Here is a 16998-nt window from a genome sequence, read left to right as displayed (position 1 = left end):
TAGATCTCCCAATCAATTAATTATGATATATTCCGCTCTATCCACTCATGACGTCAAAAAAGCGACTTCAAAGATTTCCGTAGCCTGGTTATCCACCCCCCCTTGAAATCACATTTCCATTCATTTGTGTGGTGTCTGGACCCTGCTAATGCATGGTTGGCTGCGGGAGTATACATCGTTGACAGACAACCCCTTCAGCCAAGCTACTATCACTATCATTAGAAGACAGTCAGCATCCGCAAGAGAACTGACGGGATTTTTTTGTACGACAAACTTATTTTCTTTTAATAAGCTTTTATGGCTTGACCCCATCTTATCGCTGCTTGCAGCCATATTTATTATTTCATTCATTAAATACATAATCAAGCATTTTATCCCTGGCCATTCAAAGATGGTCCGTTGTTAGATTATAGTTAGGCCTATAGGCCTATGTGATATGTTTGTTAGGACTCAGGAGACCTCAGTTCAGATTTGTTAATAGGCCTAAATACAATTTGCAGATAATTATTCAAAAAAATGCACACAGTAAGGTACACAAAAAGGTACACAATGACCCGCACACCGTCTGCACTTGCAATATGAACACTTTTATTAAAGACCTTCTTCAGGTATAAGTATGAAATTAATTAAATATGTTTATTCATTTCATGTGCTCTCTCTCAGGCGCAACACACACACACACACACACACACACACACGCACACACACACACACACACACACACACACACACACACACACACACACACACACACACACACACACACACACACACACACACACACACATGTAGCTGCCAACAGCAACATGATATGAGGCTGTGAATAAATAAAGCAGCACAATTCTGCTGCCATGCCGAGTTAAAAGAAACTAGATAAAGTGCCACTCAGTGCACAGGTCTCCACCTGGCCAGGTCAGGTTGTGGCCTCCTGGTGGTGCTATAATAGGACAGGTCTCCACCAGGCCAGGTCAGGTTGTGGCCTCCTGGTGGTGCTATAATAGGACAGGTCTCCACCAGGCCAGGTCAGGTTGTGGCCTCCTGGTGGTGCTATAATAGGACAGGTCTCCACCAGGCCAGGTCAGGTTGTGGCCTCCTGGTGGTGCTATAATAGGACAGGTCTCCACCAGGCCAGGTCAGGTTGTGGCCTCCTGGTGGTGCTATAATATGCCAATGCCATTTATTTTTACGCCTTGGATGGCAATTCGATGATTTGAGGCATTTTGTTCCAAAAATGTGTTTTGCAAAAACCCACCTGTTGGTGGCGCTATAACAGGCCGCAATGTGAAAAGGGATATATTCCTCAGCCTAGTAGGAAAGTCTGTGAAAGATTTCACGTAAATTGCACGCTGTGTTCATGATTTGAGGCTTTTTGTTCAAAACGGGCCAATCCTGCAAACTTTGAAAGCCAATGTTAGCCAATTAGGATGGAATATGAAATATTGGACATATCCGTCTTGAACACATGACTTGGGATTTTTGGACAGAAGGAGGAGTAATATAAAAAAACTGTTTTTCAAAAGTCGGCATCCTGGTGGCGCTGTTCAGGAAAATTTGGAGCAGTGGTTCATCGTTGGCATCCAGGGACTCAGGGAGTGTGTGTGCAAAATTTAGCATCGACCGGGTTAACGGTGCTGGAGATTTAGCTGGTAACAGACGGACGGACGGACGGACGGACGGAGTGCAAAACATACTCTCTCTCCCGTCGCCTTCGGCCTGGTGAAGACAATAATGAGAAATGTTCTCAAAATAATGATTGAAATAAATATGGGAAATAATAATGACAAACTTGATTCATTCATTATTTTGAGGTAGGCCTATACTAATTAAGTCATTTCTAGAAAGATTCTCAATTCTAGAAAGATTCTCATTTATGATAAATGTTTTCCTTTTCATCACATTGACAGACATGAGTAATTAGATACCGGTAATAGTCCAAGTCAAACATTACAAACGGATGAGGTGGGATGAGCCTACGAAAATACAAGTCCCAGAATGCCTTGCACTATATTGCTGCCTTTTCAAGCAGCATCATGTACTACTACTTTTCACACTGGCTTTCCTTTGGGACACTTTCAACTAACTAAGCTACTTCCAATTTTAACAATGTGTTTATGAACAACAACGTCACGGGTAAGTAGGAGCCGTTTTCTTATATATAGGCCTACTTGTCGCTATAAGGAGATGAAAAAAGTCCACTTAAACTTTGCTTATCACACAGATAAGCATTTAGCATGCTAACAAGCTACATGGTAGCAGGTTGTCTGTGTATCTGTCGCCATGGCAACAGCAACAGGCTTTTTTTGACAGGCCTAATTTACGTCATTGAATTAGCTTCAATTTGAGGAATTACTTTAGCATCCAAATGTAGCTATAGCTTGTAGACCCTTTAACATAAGAAGAATGAACTTTCTAAGTTTATTTTCTGGTGCAGAGGTTATGATTATCAGTAGATGACAATTGGGCCAATGCCTCAAGTGCTACTGGACACATTACGTGTCACTATATTTGAAATAGGCAGCCCATTTGATTTGTATATGGACACTTGTTTTACATCCAAACTTATGAAATATCAGCTTCTGGTGGAACGTATTATGGCCTTGGGATATAACTCTCAAAGTATTGTCCTTGTATTTTGAAGTCTGGGCCATAAACTTGTGCTCAGGGGTCTGCAATTGGGTGGATTACAAAAGACGAATGCAAAAAAGTTGGCTAAATACTGTCTCGGCTATTATGGGCAGTCTGTCTATCTGGAGAAGGCGTTGTTTTATTTATCCCTAGGTGGCTTAAAAATAAATAAAAAAAAACATCCTGTCTAGTAGTGTCACTGTCAAGTAATACTATGTCATCAATGTGCTATATCTTTTTCCCTGTGTGTTAAGCATGTGCAGCAGTTATATCTGGTTGGACCATATAATGTAACCTAATTGTGATCAGTGTTTGGGTGTTTGGGTTTGGGCCTCTTGTGCAGATCCAAATAAAATAATGTGTGTGTGTGTGTGTGTGTGTGTGTGTGTGTGTGTGTGTGTGTGTGTGTGTGTGTGTGTGTGTGTGTGTGTGTGTGTGTGTGTGTGTGTGTGTGTGTGTGTGTGTGTGTGTGTGTGTGTGTGTGTGTGTGTGTGTGTGTGTGTGTGTGTGTGTGCGTGCGCGCGTGCGTGTTGTGGGGGGGTGGCGGGGGGGGGGGGGGGGGGTTCCAGAGGGTCCCCATCTAATAGCATCAAAACCATTTGAATCACATGATCAACCCCTATCGAACTAGCATCAAAACCATTTGAATCACATGATCAACCCCTATCGAACTAATTGACTAAGTAGCCGATCTCCACACTCACAAGTTTGTAAATCTGCCATTTTCAAAGAATCTTGAAAAACGTGGAATATTTTCGAATATTTGGGGTCCATAGCCCCCATCAAAAATGTAATAATATACAAAGTTTGAGATATTTATAAATGTATGTATTTATTTTTCCAGGTTCACAGATGTTATGAATAACTATGAGATTATTCGTCAGATTGGAGAGGGTGCGTTTGGTAAAGCCTTCCTGGTCAGACACAGAGATGGAGGCAGTGATGTGCGGAGTGTGGTCAAGGAGATCGACCTCAGAAAGGTACTGTACAGTGTACACCACAACAAGCGCTCCTCAACCTCAGAAAGGTACTGTACATTCATTGTACACCACAACAAGCGTTCCTCAACCTCAGAAAGGTACTGTACATTCATTGTACACCACAACAAGTGCTCCTCAACCTCAGAAAGGTACTGTACATTCATTGTACACCACAACAAGCGCTCCTCAACCTCAGAAAGGTACTGTACATTCATTGTACACCACAACAAGCGCTCCTCAACCTCAGAAAGGTACTGTACATTCATTGTACACCACAACAAGCGCTCCTCAACTCGGGTCCCGGAGACCACTGCTTCACAAACAGTGGGTTGGGAGTCTTGGGACCCATGTTTGGGTCGTGGACCAATATTTATCCGAAAATCGCGCCCGGTGTGTAGGGACCTTAACAGTAGTAGCATTACAATCCTACATACTGTACACACCAACCATCTCAGTGCGTGGAAGCACGAAAGGACCAAAACTTTCAATTAATCAATTTCAGGGATCCCTTTTGTCTAAGCTATAAATAATGAAAAGTATTATTTAATATAACAACTCATGATATCTTACAGTAATTATATATTCTTTCGTTAGATGTCGCCGAGGGAAAAGGAAGCATCGAAGAAAGAGGTGACGCTGCTCTCCAAGATGAAACACCCAAATATTGTCGCCTTCTTCAAGTCATTCCAGGGTTTGTGTGCATCCACGATTTTGTGTGTGTGTGTGCGTGCATGTGCTTGTGCGTGCGTGTGCGACTGTGCGTGTGTGTGCGTGCGTGCGTGTGTTTTATATGCTCAGACGAATAGACGAATAGCCAATGCATTTCAAATATTGTTGCCTTCTTCAAGTCATTCCAGGATTTGTATGCAGCCATAATGGCTCCATGATAATATGTCTGTGTTTGTGCGTGCGTGTATAACATTTAGAGAGGAGCTGTCTATTCATTGTTATGGAGTACTGTGATGGAGGTGACCTGATGAAGAGAATCCGAACACAGCGTGGGGCCCCTTTTACCGAGGAGCAGGTACATGCACACACGCACGCACGCATGCACGCACGCACGCACGCACGCACAGGGAGCGAACCTTTTTTAACTCAAATCTTTGCTTCTGGGGGGTCCCTGGAACAACATATTTTCAGATGGGAGTCCGCAGCCAAATACAGATAATTCTGGGGGTCCTTCACATGGAAAAAGGTTGTGCACCACTGACATAGAAACATAGGTTTTTCAGAAAACGTTTAGGATTTCATTTTAATGTTTTTTTTTTTAATCGGCCTCAGTCCTAAAGGGGTTAACGGGTTAAAACGCTGATGGCGTTTTCTCTTTTCAGATCTTGGAGTGGTTCGTCCAGATCTGTCTGGGCCTGAAACACATCCACGACAAGAAGGTCCTCCACAGAGACGTCAAGACTCAGGTACCTCGTTCTCTTCTCGGGCATGGCAGACGTAAGTCACAGTAATATAATAACGCCGCCACAATAGACAAAGACTTGGCCATGTGCCAAGTCCCGGAATACCCCTGGCCAAAAAGACACAGAGGTACTGTTGCGTGTACCACATTCACCACTCTTTGAAGTAGGATTCTCTAAATGGACCTGTAAGGGTGTTCACTCGTTAAGTCCTCGGTGCTAGTTTATCCATGTGCAACTCCCAACAAATTCTTGCAGTTCATTCTTGGCAAGAATTTACATTCTTGGCCAGAGTGTACAAATGCCTTACAGGTCCTTTTGATTACATTTCAATTCATACACTGTCTCAGTGTTGCTGTTGAATCTAGTAGAGGTTTTTTTCTCCGCACACTTTTTCAACATTCCGATCAACCGGGGACAGCAGTAGCTCAGGAGGTAGGGTGGTGGCCCCTTGGGAATAGGAAGGTTCCCCGGTTCGATTATTCAAAAAAGTAATAGATGGTATAATCTCTAAGTCAATGGTTTTCAACCCTTTTCATATCAAGGCTCATTAATTATTTGGCATTTGAGCTACGGACCACCATTTGATGAGATTTAGCCTTGCAGACCAAAAACTAAAGAATATTTCCACAGAATTCCATAATGTATTGATGTTGGTACCATAGGAGAGATAACGGGCAAATGTGTATATATATATATACAATATAATATCATTTATATATATTATACATTCTCTAATTGTGTAGACTTCTTGTGAATGAACTTAAGTAATGCAGATGTTTAACAATAATTTAACTCTTGATAGTGTAAAATGAAATTACGGGTCCATTTGGTTTCATTTTACACTTTCAAGAGTTAAAGATCTATATTCTATAAGGATCCATTTGGTTACCAACTCTCCATCATTTAGCTGGGGACCAGTAAATAATCGATAGTTGCAGCACTACCAAATCACCCGTTGTGCATCGTTCTACAGTAGTTGTCTCCACCAGGCCGAAGGCATGGGGAGAGAGTATGTTTAGTTGTCTCCACCAGACCGAAGGCATGGGGAGAGAGTATGTTTTGCACTCAAATCAACTTTATTTGTATAGCACATTTAAAAACGACTCTTATCGTACCAAAGTGCTTCACAGGTCAGAGAAAACAATACAATACAGTGCAATAAAATACACCAGTGTAAAATAAAGCAATAAAAACAATGCAAAGTTATGGTACAGAGAAAAAAACCCCATTAAGAGCAGTTTAAAAGCAACAAACATATCCTATTTATTAAAGTGCAAGAACATCAGGGGCCAGGGGGACTGAAAGGCTTGTGAATATAGGAATGTTTTGAGTCTTGCCTTTCAACGGAGGGGGCAGACCTGACAGCAAGGGGGATGCTGTTCCATAATATAATGTAGGAGCTGCGACAGCAAAGGCACGGTCGCCCCTGAGCCTCTTCTTTGTCGCTGGAATTGCAAGGAATTGCACTCCGTCCGTCCGTCCGTCCGTCCGTCCGTGTGTCCGTCCGTGTGTGTGTGTGTGTGTGTGTGTGTCTGTCCGTCTGTGGACAGCTAATCTCTGGCACCGTTGGCTTGCTCGCAGACAAACTCACCACACACACTCCCTGGATGCCAGAACCTCTCCTCTACATTTTCCACATGGGCCTATTATAGCGCCACCAGGAGGCAGACTATTGCAAAACACATTTTTGGACAGTACACCTACAGATTTTGTCATAACATCACGTCTTAAGACCCCAAATCACGCCTTGGAAAGCATGAGTGTCTATTTCAAACAAAGTGTTTTTGACAGCAGGAATTGCCTGTCATACCCAGACCCCCCAGTATTAGGATGTATTAGGATAGGATGTTGATATTCATTCATCAGCCAACACTCCCCACTGACAGGTAGTACCCCCCCCCCCCCCCCCTCCTCCAGAGAGGACGTATAGGGCCTACGTATATAGTCCTACTCCTCCTCCCAGCCAACACTCCCCACTGACAGGTAGTACCCCCCCCCCCCCCCTCCCCCCCTCCAGAGAGGACGTATAGGGCCTTAGTCCTACTCCTCCTCCCAGCCAACACTCCCCACTGACAGGTAGTAACCCCCCCCCCCCTCCAGAGAGGACGTATAGGGCCTTAGTCATACTCCTCCTCCCAGCCAACACTCCCCACTGACAGGTAGTACCCCCCCCCCCCCCTCCAGAGAGGACGTATAGGGCCTTAGTCCTACTCCTCCTCCCAGCCAACACTCCCCACTGACAGGTAGTACCCCCCCCCCCCCCCCCCATCCAGAGAGGACGTATAGGGCCTTAGTCCTACTCCTCCTCCCATCCAACACTCCCCACTGACAGGTAGTACCCCCCCCCCCCCTCCAGAGAGGACGTATAGGGCCTTAGTCCTACTCCTCCTCCCAGCCAACACTCCCCACTGACAGGTAGTACCCCCCCCCCCCCCCCCCCCCCCCCTCCAGAGAGGACGTATAAGGCCTTAGTCCTACTCCTCCTCCCAGCCAACACTCCCCACTGACAGGTAGTACCCCCCCCTCCATAGAGGATGTATAGGGCCTTAGTCCTACTCCTCCTCCCAGCCAACACTCCCCACTGACAGGTAGTACCCCCCCTCCAGAGAGGACGTATAGGGCCTTAGTCCTACTCCTCCTCCCAGCCAACACTCCCCACTGACAGGTAGTACCGCCCCCCCCCCCCCCCCTCCAGAGAGGACGTATAGGGCCTTAGTCCTACTCCTCCTCCCAGCCAACACTCCCCACTGACAGGTAGTACCCCCCCCCCCTCCAGAGAGGACGTATAGGGCCTTAGTCCTACTCCTCCTCCCAGCCAACACTCCCCACTGACAGAGAGTACACAGTCTCTCTAAGTGTGCTCCATTTTGAACAAAATGCTGCGAATCATGAACACATCGTGTGATTTCCGTGAACTTTTGCAAGCACATTCCCACTAGGTCAAGGAAGAAATGTTATAGGTATATATAAATATCATTCTTGAAATAGGACATTCTGCACAGTGAGTACATTTACTTTTGGTACTAAGTAGATTTTTAAGCCAATAATATGAATAAAGCTCAAACTTCATACATTCTGCATACGCTTTATTTTCCATATTGGCATAATATGTTCATATATTTCCTTTCCATGATATGGGGTTTTATATGCATTAGACCAGTAGTTCTCAAACAAGCATTGAGGCGGCCATGAAACACAGACGGAACACAGAATGTTCGTTTGAAATGTATGAGGCCTGTGGCTGTGCACTTCTCCTCGTTCCGGGCTCCTCTTTCTCCTCACTTCAGCTCGACCAACCAAACCTTGTTTGAAACCAGGCTGTACCACACTGTTGAAACAAATCCAGAACCAAAAAAATAGGTTCAGGTTCTGGAACGTTCTGGTTTTCTGAAATTGTACATTTACATATGCAAATTAGGCATATTTTGCATAACTTTCAAGAATTAAAATCGGAAAATTGGATAAAGCCAGAGTCAAAATTCTTATTTCATTTTGTTTACGTGTTAGAGTCAAATGTTTAAACAAGCGGATATTCAATATCTTTATGTACTGTATCTCCATCACCGCCATCTGGGTCCCCAATTTCCGTATACACTTCCAAATAACTAACTCATCTTACTTGATAAACTGATGATCATTTGGTATTTCAAACTCTGTCAAACAAACTCATTCGTTAATTTTTTTTAAAGGTAAAACAAACAGCTTTTATGCCTGCTCACAGTATTTTCTTATTTATGGAGTGATAGATGTTGAATATTTATTTAAAACATTTGAACTCTAATGAAATAAGCAGGTTGACTCTGACTTTCTCCAATTTTCCGATTTTGATTCTGGAAAGTTATGCAACATAATTTTCCTATATAACGCCTAATTTGCATATTTACATATATGGTTTCAGAAAACTTGTAATACAATAAATCATTGTTTTCATGTTAGTAATCAACTGGGGAAGTTTCGTGGTGATATTTCTTTTTAAAAATCCTATTCCCCTATCAAGTGAAAATAACAATGTGTGATAAATATGAAAACGCAACTCCTGTGGAAGGGTTATCATATATTCATTTACTTATATTGACCCTATAAACAATTTAATATAGGTATGGCTTTGCACACTCATTTGATAATGAAATCTTGTCTGGCTCATGGACTAACTGTGCTGCTACCTCACATTTCCACTCCCTGGCAACATCGACATTTCTTTATGGGTGTGACTAGGAAAAATAAAGAGGAAGGTGCACGGAGGTGTGGCCCGGTCTCCTGCGGGAGGTTTGCACATGCTCAGTGTAAACAGGAACTGTGATGATGGAGTGTTCCAGCAGAGGTGCTGGAGGTGCATGAGAGTTGCTGACCCTGAACTGAAATAATAAAAAGGATATAAAAAAAAGAGAATAGTACAATGTTGATTTTGTTTTTATTTTAAAAAGTATCAATTTCATAACTGTGGAAAAAATGTTGTGTATAACAGACTGAAAGATAAAGGACAAGTACATTTACAAAATGTTTTTGTATATTTTTCTTTTGTGGATTTTCATACATTTTATTTTTGTGAAATGACAAAGGAACATGGATACTGTTCATTCAAGTGCTGTGGATGATATAAAACATTTGAAAAGGGAAGGGTAACTGCTGTTTAATTCTCAACTGTTCTGGATCTCATTATTTACATCACAAGGTTTGAGCTTTCTATCTAGCACCTCTGCCGGAACACTCCATCGCAGTTCCTGTTTACACTGAGCATGTGCAAACCTCCCACAGGAGACCGGGCCACACCTCCGTGCACCTTCCTCTAGGGGTGTGATCAGACAATGGTGATCAGTTTCACCTGTGCTTATTAGTTTGACAGTCTTCACCTGTTTAAAGCTCTGTTTGTTTGTAGTTGGCGCTGCTCTTTCCAGAGTTCTCTTGTCTAGGTTAGTTTCAGTCTAGACAGCATTATTTTTGACTATTTAGTATTATTGTATTTTTTGCATTGCCAGCTTAACTTTATTTCATTTTGCCTTTTTTTATTTTACCACCGTCTCCTGAGTTTTGAACAATAATATTTGCTCAACTCATCTCAAATCAAGGCATAATGTTTAGTCAAAGTGATCAGCTGCTTAAGGACCTCACATCGCAATTAAAGGCGTTAACGCTGGCTATACAAACCAGAGAGACCCACATCTCTGCTGGTCCAGCTTCATCACCAGCCTGCCCTCCACCCTCTAAAGCCAGTAAGCCTCTGCGGGATAAACTGGACATCCAGTCACCCTTTGAAGGGACTCGCCTGGCCATATACGGAGTGAAGCTTGGAGGATCCCAGCGACGCCGGTGCTCACAACTAGCTCCGCTGCCCAGCACCACAAGGTCCTTGCTGTCCAGCGGCACCAAACAGTCCCGCTGCCCAGCACCACAGAGGCGCCGCCCGGCGCCCCACCTGAAACCTGGCCGACCCTCCCTCCCAGACCTCTGCCAGACCGCTCGCCAGCCGCCCCTGACGGCGCGCTCCCTGAACCCTCAGCACCCCTCCAGTCTTTTGCGTCCACTGTCAATGGGCACACGCCCATGGTCACACATTTCACTAGACTTTGTGACTGGTCTGCCATCGTCTGAGGGCTCCACTGCCATCCTGATTGTGATAGACCAGTTCTCCAAGGCGGCCCATTTCATCCCAGTGCACAAGCTTCTGTCGGCCGAGGAGACGGCCCGGTTGGTCATCAAGCATGTCTTTCGTCTCCATGGCATTCCCCATGCTGTGCTGCTGCACCGGGGTAGCCAGTTCACGTCTGGGTTTTGGAAGGCTTTCGGTTCCCTTCTGGGCATGTCGTTGGGAGACCACCCTCAGTCGAACAGCCCGAAAGAATTATGCATTAACAAGGACCTTGAGACCATACTGAGGTGCTGTGTATCATCCAATCCCTCCTCCTGGAGCGAGCATCTAACCTGGCTGGAGTATGCGCACAACTCCCTGCGCTTGTCTGCCACTGGTCTCTCACCCTTTGAAATCCAGTATGGCTACCAGCCTCGTGCTTTCCCTGAGCAGGAGAGTAAGGTTGGTGTTCCGGATGCCCAAATGTTCTTTCGTGGTTGCCAGCAAGCCTGGAGAAAGGCTCATGCAGCCCTGTGTGGTTCTGGTTCCTCCCCCAAGGCCCGAACAGCCCTCCATGGCAAGGTTATTATTTTTATATTTTTAGTGTTTTAGTTAAGTGGGTTTGCTAGTTTAGTTTTAATTTTTGTTTAGTGTTCTAGTTTTGATTGGTGTTTATTGGTTGTAATATGGGGTATTTGTCGAGGGGTATATTTTAAAAAGAATTGAAAATGGTTGATCTACAAGCTCACAATGTGCCTCATTGTGGTGTGTTGTAAGCATGTAGACAACTAACTTCACACATTGTAAAGATTATACTTTCCCTCTATTACAAAAAATAAAATAAAAACACCTTAAATATTTTATTTCTTTCATAAATAGAGAATCTTTCACTCAATAGACTGCTCCTGTGGCAAGTTGATGATGTCATATGTTCATGTGTGGTCCAGCCCTATGGAATTATGGAATGCACGTGCTAATTAAAAATATTTTAAACATTGCTTTGATGCTCATATTAACTTTAGGAAGTATTACGTTTTATTTTTATTTTAGCATATGCATTCTATAATTCCATAGGGCTAGACCACACATGGGCATATGACATCATCAACTTGCGACAGGAGCAGTCCCTATTGACTGAAGGATTCTATGAAATAAATAAAATATAATATATTATATAAAGTATAATATTTTAAGGCATATTTGTCTTATTAGCCAGGGATCCTTTTAAACAATATTGAACTCGCCAACATTGCAGCTGTACAGAAATCGTGGATTATCCTCTTTGTATCAGCCAATTTTGTGTTTCATAAAAATCCACCATAGACATGTTATTTTTCAGTAGGAGTTTGGAAGCACTGCCTCCTGCCTGCAATTTTGAAACGGGTGGTACGCAGGACCGTTGAGTGATTTCCAGTGAGGGCTTCCAAATTCCAAAAATTATCACCTGCACAGAATTTGCAGGTCTATGGATTTTTATGAAACAAACGTAGCAGATACAAAAAGGATAATCCAAGCTTTCAGAACAGGTACAGCTGCAATGTTGAGTTTAACGTAATCAGACGATCAGACTTTTCTGCTTGGATTCATGGGCTGTCAAGGGTTGGTATTGCAAAATATAAATAAAATCAATTTAAAACGGCATCCAAAGTTGGTTCCAACTAAGGATTCGGTCTAAAACTACGGTCATTTTCTCTATATATATTTCTTTTGATGGTCTTGTAAACACAATACTGTTTAATTCAGTTAAAATGTTCCGTTAACAACTATAATAACCCTGCTGCGTGGTTTCTCCTCTCAGGCCCGACCAGCCCTGCTTCATGCCTCCTCTCAGGGCCAGGCGCAGCATCATCGCCCAACAACTTACCAAGCTGGTCAGAGGGTGTTTGTCTCCACCTCTGAGTTCCCCCTGCGAGTGGCACCCCGGTTCGTTGGTCCCTTCAGGATTCTGAGGAAGGTCAATCATGTAACCTATCGCCTCCTCCTGCCCCGGTCTTGGCGGATCCGTCCTGTCTTCCATGTGTCTCGTCTGAAGCCGCTAGGTCCCATGGCCATGTCTCCAGCAACAAAACCGGCACCACCTCATCAGGTCGTTGGTGGCCGGCCAGCCTACCCAGTGGAGCGGATTCTGAGGAGTCGGCGTCGACGTAGGAAACAGTATTTGGTTGTATGGGGGGGGCGTGGACCCCAAAGGCGCTCCTCCTGGGTCCCAGCCTGGGCGATCCTTGATCCTGGGCTCATCAGGGAGTTTCATAAGCATTTTTGATCCATGCTTTCAGCTTGCCTATAGCATGCCTGCCTGCTGATTTAAGTAAACTATGCCTGGTACCTTCTACCACTGTCTCCTGTGTGTCATTTTTACCAGCACCTTTTTCTCAAAGCAAAATACACTTTGGTAGAAGTTTTTTGGTTCAACCAAAATGTTCTCCTCGTACACTTCAGTAAAAGAGGCCTCAATCACTTTTGGCACAAACAAAATAATGCAAAGTATATTCTGCCAATACTGTAAGCAACATTACAAGATCAAGTTCCTGTTTTCACTATTTGAATATCATGATCTAGTTCGGCTCTTCCTAATTCAAATTGTAAAATGAACATGATGGTCAGTTTGGATGGTATTTGAATCTTTTTTTTTTATTGAGGGGGTCCATGTGCTAAAAGAGTGGCTTTGAGACCTGCGTGGCTGTTTCACCGTGCAATCCGTCAAGGATGAGCCTATTTTAGAATATCAATTTCTAAATGGAATCGACTCTTAAAGCTATACCGTGCCAATATTTGGAGTCGCATGTCAAGGTAACGACACAAAAGGTAGAGCGCGTACAATGAAGTAGGGAGCCTACAATATCTAGTATCTTCATCTGGCTGAAGGAAAAGAAGTGCAGTTTTTGTACATACTTTTGGTGTGTGGGCTCTACCCTTTTGTGAACTGAAGCATCTTTAGCCTGGCGGCTGCACCCATCAGTCGGTGTAGAAGGACAGCGACTGGACAAAGGGCAGATAAACCAAAATAATGTATGCACACTGGTTCTTCTCAGCTGGACTTGTTTGTTTCAAGCACAAGATAAATTAATTCCTGAAGATCATTGTGATTGAAAATTTGAAATGTTGGAACAAATAAGAGTGTGCAGACCTTTAAACAACCCAAATCTCTAAAGCAGTGGTTCTGAGGCTCCCAAATGTTCTCTACAGGTCCTTGAATTTAAAAAGTTTGAGAAGCAATTCTCTGAAGTATTTAACTATACCAGATACATGCCTAAACGTACACACACACACACACACACACCCTAACCCTTAAATCCAACCGTGTGGAACTGCAGTAGAATCCCAATTTGTATGAAAATGTGGCTTATGACAGACATTCTGGACACTCATCCAGTTAGCTGCTGTGAGTTGGTCGCCTTGGACCACATTTGATATAGTGTGCACGAAAAAACTAATTTTACCCACTTCTTTACACATGTAAACCTGTGATGTGACACAAACTTGACTATTGTAACTGACTATGTGCACTTAAGCCTCTCATTGGTCCAAAATGTTGCAGCACGCTTGGTCTTCACTCTTCAAGCAGCCAAAATGACATGTACTCATAGTTTGTACAGATATTGTACTGTTAGACAGATGTTAGGTTCTTAGCTTATAATGCTTATAATTCTTGAGGACTGTTTATGATATTTGATGTATTACCATGTGGTGTTCTTGCTTACTGTAAATCGCTCTGGATTAAGAGCGTACATCTGCTAAATGCCTAAATTGTAACTAGAGCTGATTCTACATTTGTGGTGGCTAACTTGGCTAATGTGACTTTACACAAATCAAGGCAATACATACAAATAATACTCATTTGTATAGCACATTCCAACAACGGGGCAATTCAATGCGCTTTACACAGAACATCAAGCAAGTTGATGTTCTGTAAACACAATAACATTATAAAATAAAAGCAAACGGGTCTTTCTTTAGTTGTGGAGTATTTGAAATAAATTCTTTGACACGCAGGGAGCCAGCCAGTGTAAGGAATTAAGAGCTGGAGTGATGTATGCTCCGCTTTCTTGGTATTAGTAGAATTAGATGGAAGACACATCGTAACATTAGTCTTCACTTGCAATAAAAGGGCTCCAAAGTGCATGTGTGCTCCAATACTCCTGACATCTGATTTGTAATTACTAGTTGTGCACTGAATTCAACCGATCTACAAGCTTACAAGATGTCGCACAGCAGCACCTTGTGAGCTTGTAGCTCGGCTATTTTCGGTGTGTGTGTCCGTCCGTCCGTCCGTCCGTCCGTCTGTCTGTGGACAGCTAATCTCTGGCACTGTTGGCTTGCTCGCAGCCAAACTCTCCACACACACTCCCTGGATGCCAGAGCTGAACCTCTGCCCCACATTTTCCACCAGGAGGCCGACTATTGCAAAACACATTTTTGGACAGTACACCTACAGATTTTGTCCAAATTTCACACAAATCGGTTCACATCATCTCTATAGTCAGGTGAACAAGATGGGTGTGTTTGATTTCTCATATTCCATCCTGATTGGCTAAGATTGACTTCCACATTTTCAGGAGTGGCTCGTTTTTGTACAAAATGCCGCAAAAGTACTGTGAAACTGTGCATGCATATTCCAACTAGGCTGAGGAAGAAATGCCACTTGACATTTTTCTAATCCTGGTGGAGACCTGTGCCCCGAGGGGCACCTTTTCTAGTTTTGCATTGTGTTGGGTGCGACACAACGCAACGATGCATTCCTCCGCTCTGTTCTGTCTTTCCCACTGGCTTCCAGAACATATTCCTGACAGACGGCGGGATGAAAGCCAAGCTGGGGGACTTTGGCATCGCAAGAATGTTGAACAAGTGAGTCAGAGAGCCATCTCCGCTAACCCTTATAACCCCCCCTCCCTCCTGGCAGCTGTTTATCACTAGCACTTCAAACATGTCATTAAGATTCCACAGACTGACTGTGTAGACCTGCAGGGTGACACTGCAGTGTGGCTCAGTGCTTGGGCTGCATGGGCTGGGCTGGGATGAAAAAAAAGCACATGACCATGCAAATAACGGGAGGCCTCACAGTTGTCTATCCCAGCCTGCGGTTAGTGTAGGGTACATACTGTGAAACGGGAGACGAGGCCATGTGGGGGGAAAAGTATTTGCTTGTCTGTTTATGTGAAAACATTGAAGGTATTTGTTTGCAGTTGTGGAAAGTATAGTACATTTACTGAAGTTACTGTACTTCATTACAGTTTTGAGTGTTTTCGTCTTCTTCTTTTTTCTATATACAGGTTTAATGTTTGTTTTAAAAACGCCATTGACAATGAAGAGAAATTAATGTTTGTTTTGTCCCTAACACAAACATTAAATGCCATTAACAAATCATAGCAACATGAGTTACCATTGAATAAAGTAACATTTATAGCTGCTCCAAGCTATACCGAATTCCCTCGTCGATGTTGTAAGTGTAAGATGTTAAGAGCGCCCCTCACTTCACACGGGTGTGATTGTTTTTACTTTACTTAACTTTTTCGATATTTTTGTATTTTTTACTTTAGTTAATAGTTACTTTATAGAAAAAAATCACACCCGTGTGAACTGAGTGGTGCAGTGACGTCACACACTAACCATAGCAACCATGCTGTTTTTTTTGGTACGAACAAACACGGGTACAAAGCCAGTTGTTGGAGTGGTTTGCACCACTCAAAAACAAGGGTTTGTATGCAACCATATAATGCCCATGATTATGTGTAACATTAACTACTGACTATTTTGTACTTAATTTACCAATCTACAATCTCGTAGATTGGTGATGGTCGGTGGGGGGAAATACAACTTTTAGAGTATTTACTGCAGTCGTTCCCAAACATTTTCATGTCAAGGACCCCCAAATCGACATTTATTAGCCCACGGACCACCATTTGAAAAGATATGCCAGGAGCAGGGACCCCCATAAGAGAAGCTGTTGACGGCTCTAGCCGTGACTCTCAACCATTTAAAAATGTCAAGGACCTTTGACCTGCATTAAGCTACGGACCCCCATTTAATGGCATTTCTATGTCTGGGACCCCAATATATTGTAAAATCAATGTTAATTTAACTCAGAGAGTCACTCCAAGTCCCATAAGGGTCCATTTGGTTCCTAACTATCATTTAGCTGGGGACCCCCTGGAACTCCCTCAAGGACCCCTGGGGGTCCTCGGACCCCACTTTGAGAACCACCGATTTACTGTATATATTGTGGTATTCTTCCAGCCCTGTTTGTTTGTGTTGCCTGCAGTTTGCAGTTCATATTACTGTCTGTGTTTGTTTGTGTTGCCTGCAGTCTGCAGTTCATATTACTGTCTGTGTTTGTGTTGCCTGCAGTTTGCAGTTCATATTACTGTCTGTGTTTGTGTTGCCTGCAGCCTGCAGTTCATATTACTGTCTGTGTTTG

General features: G+C 43.4%; 1 protein-coding gene across 1 annotated transcript in view; it reads left to right on the top strand.

Annotated features, from left to right (window-relative positions):
• Window positions 1–2005: 2005 nt before the first annotated feature.
• Window positions 2006–16998, top strand: part of LOC306934998 (serine/threonine-protein kinase Nek5) — a gene marked incomplete at its 3' end in the record, with an annotated part of 60053 nt that continues 45060 nt past the window's right edge. The window contains exons 1-6 of the mRNA XM_079517820.1: window positions 2006–2130; window positions 3470–3605; window positions 4200–4296; window positions 4532–4629; window positions 4937–5020; window positions 15358–15428. Coding sequence (XP_079373946.1) covers window positions 3483–3605; window positions 4200–4296; window positions 4532–4629; window positions 4937–5020; window positions 15358–15428 — 473 coding nt within the window. The 5' untranslated portion in view covers window positions 2006–2130; window positions 3470–3482. The remainder of the gene's footprint in view (window positions 2131–3469; window positions 3606–4199; window positions 4297–4531; window positions 4630–4936; window positions 5021–15357; window positions 15429–16998) is intronic.

The sequence above is a fragment of the Electrona antarctica genome (assembly GCF_951216825.1).
Source record: "Electrona antarctica genome assembly, chromosome: 13".
Classification (NCBI taxonomy): domain Eukaryota; kingdom Metazoa; phylum Chordata; class Actinopteri; order Myctophiformes; family Myctophidae; genus Electrona; species Electrona antarctica.
Note: the sequence above shows the minus strand (reverse complement) of the source record. Positions and strands in the feature narration are given on the sequence as shown.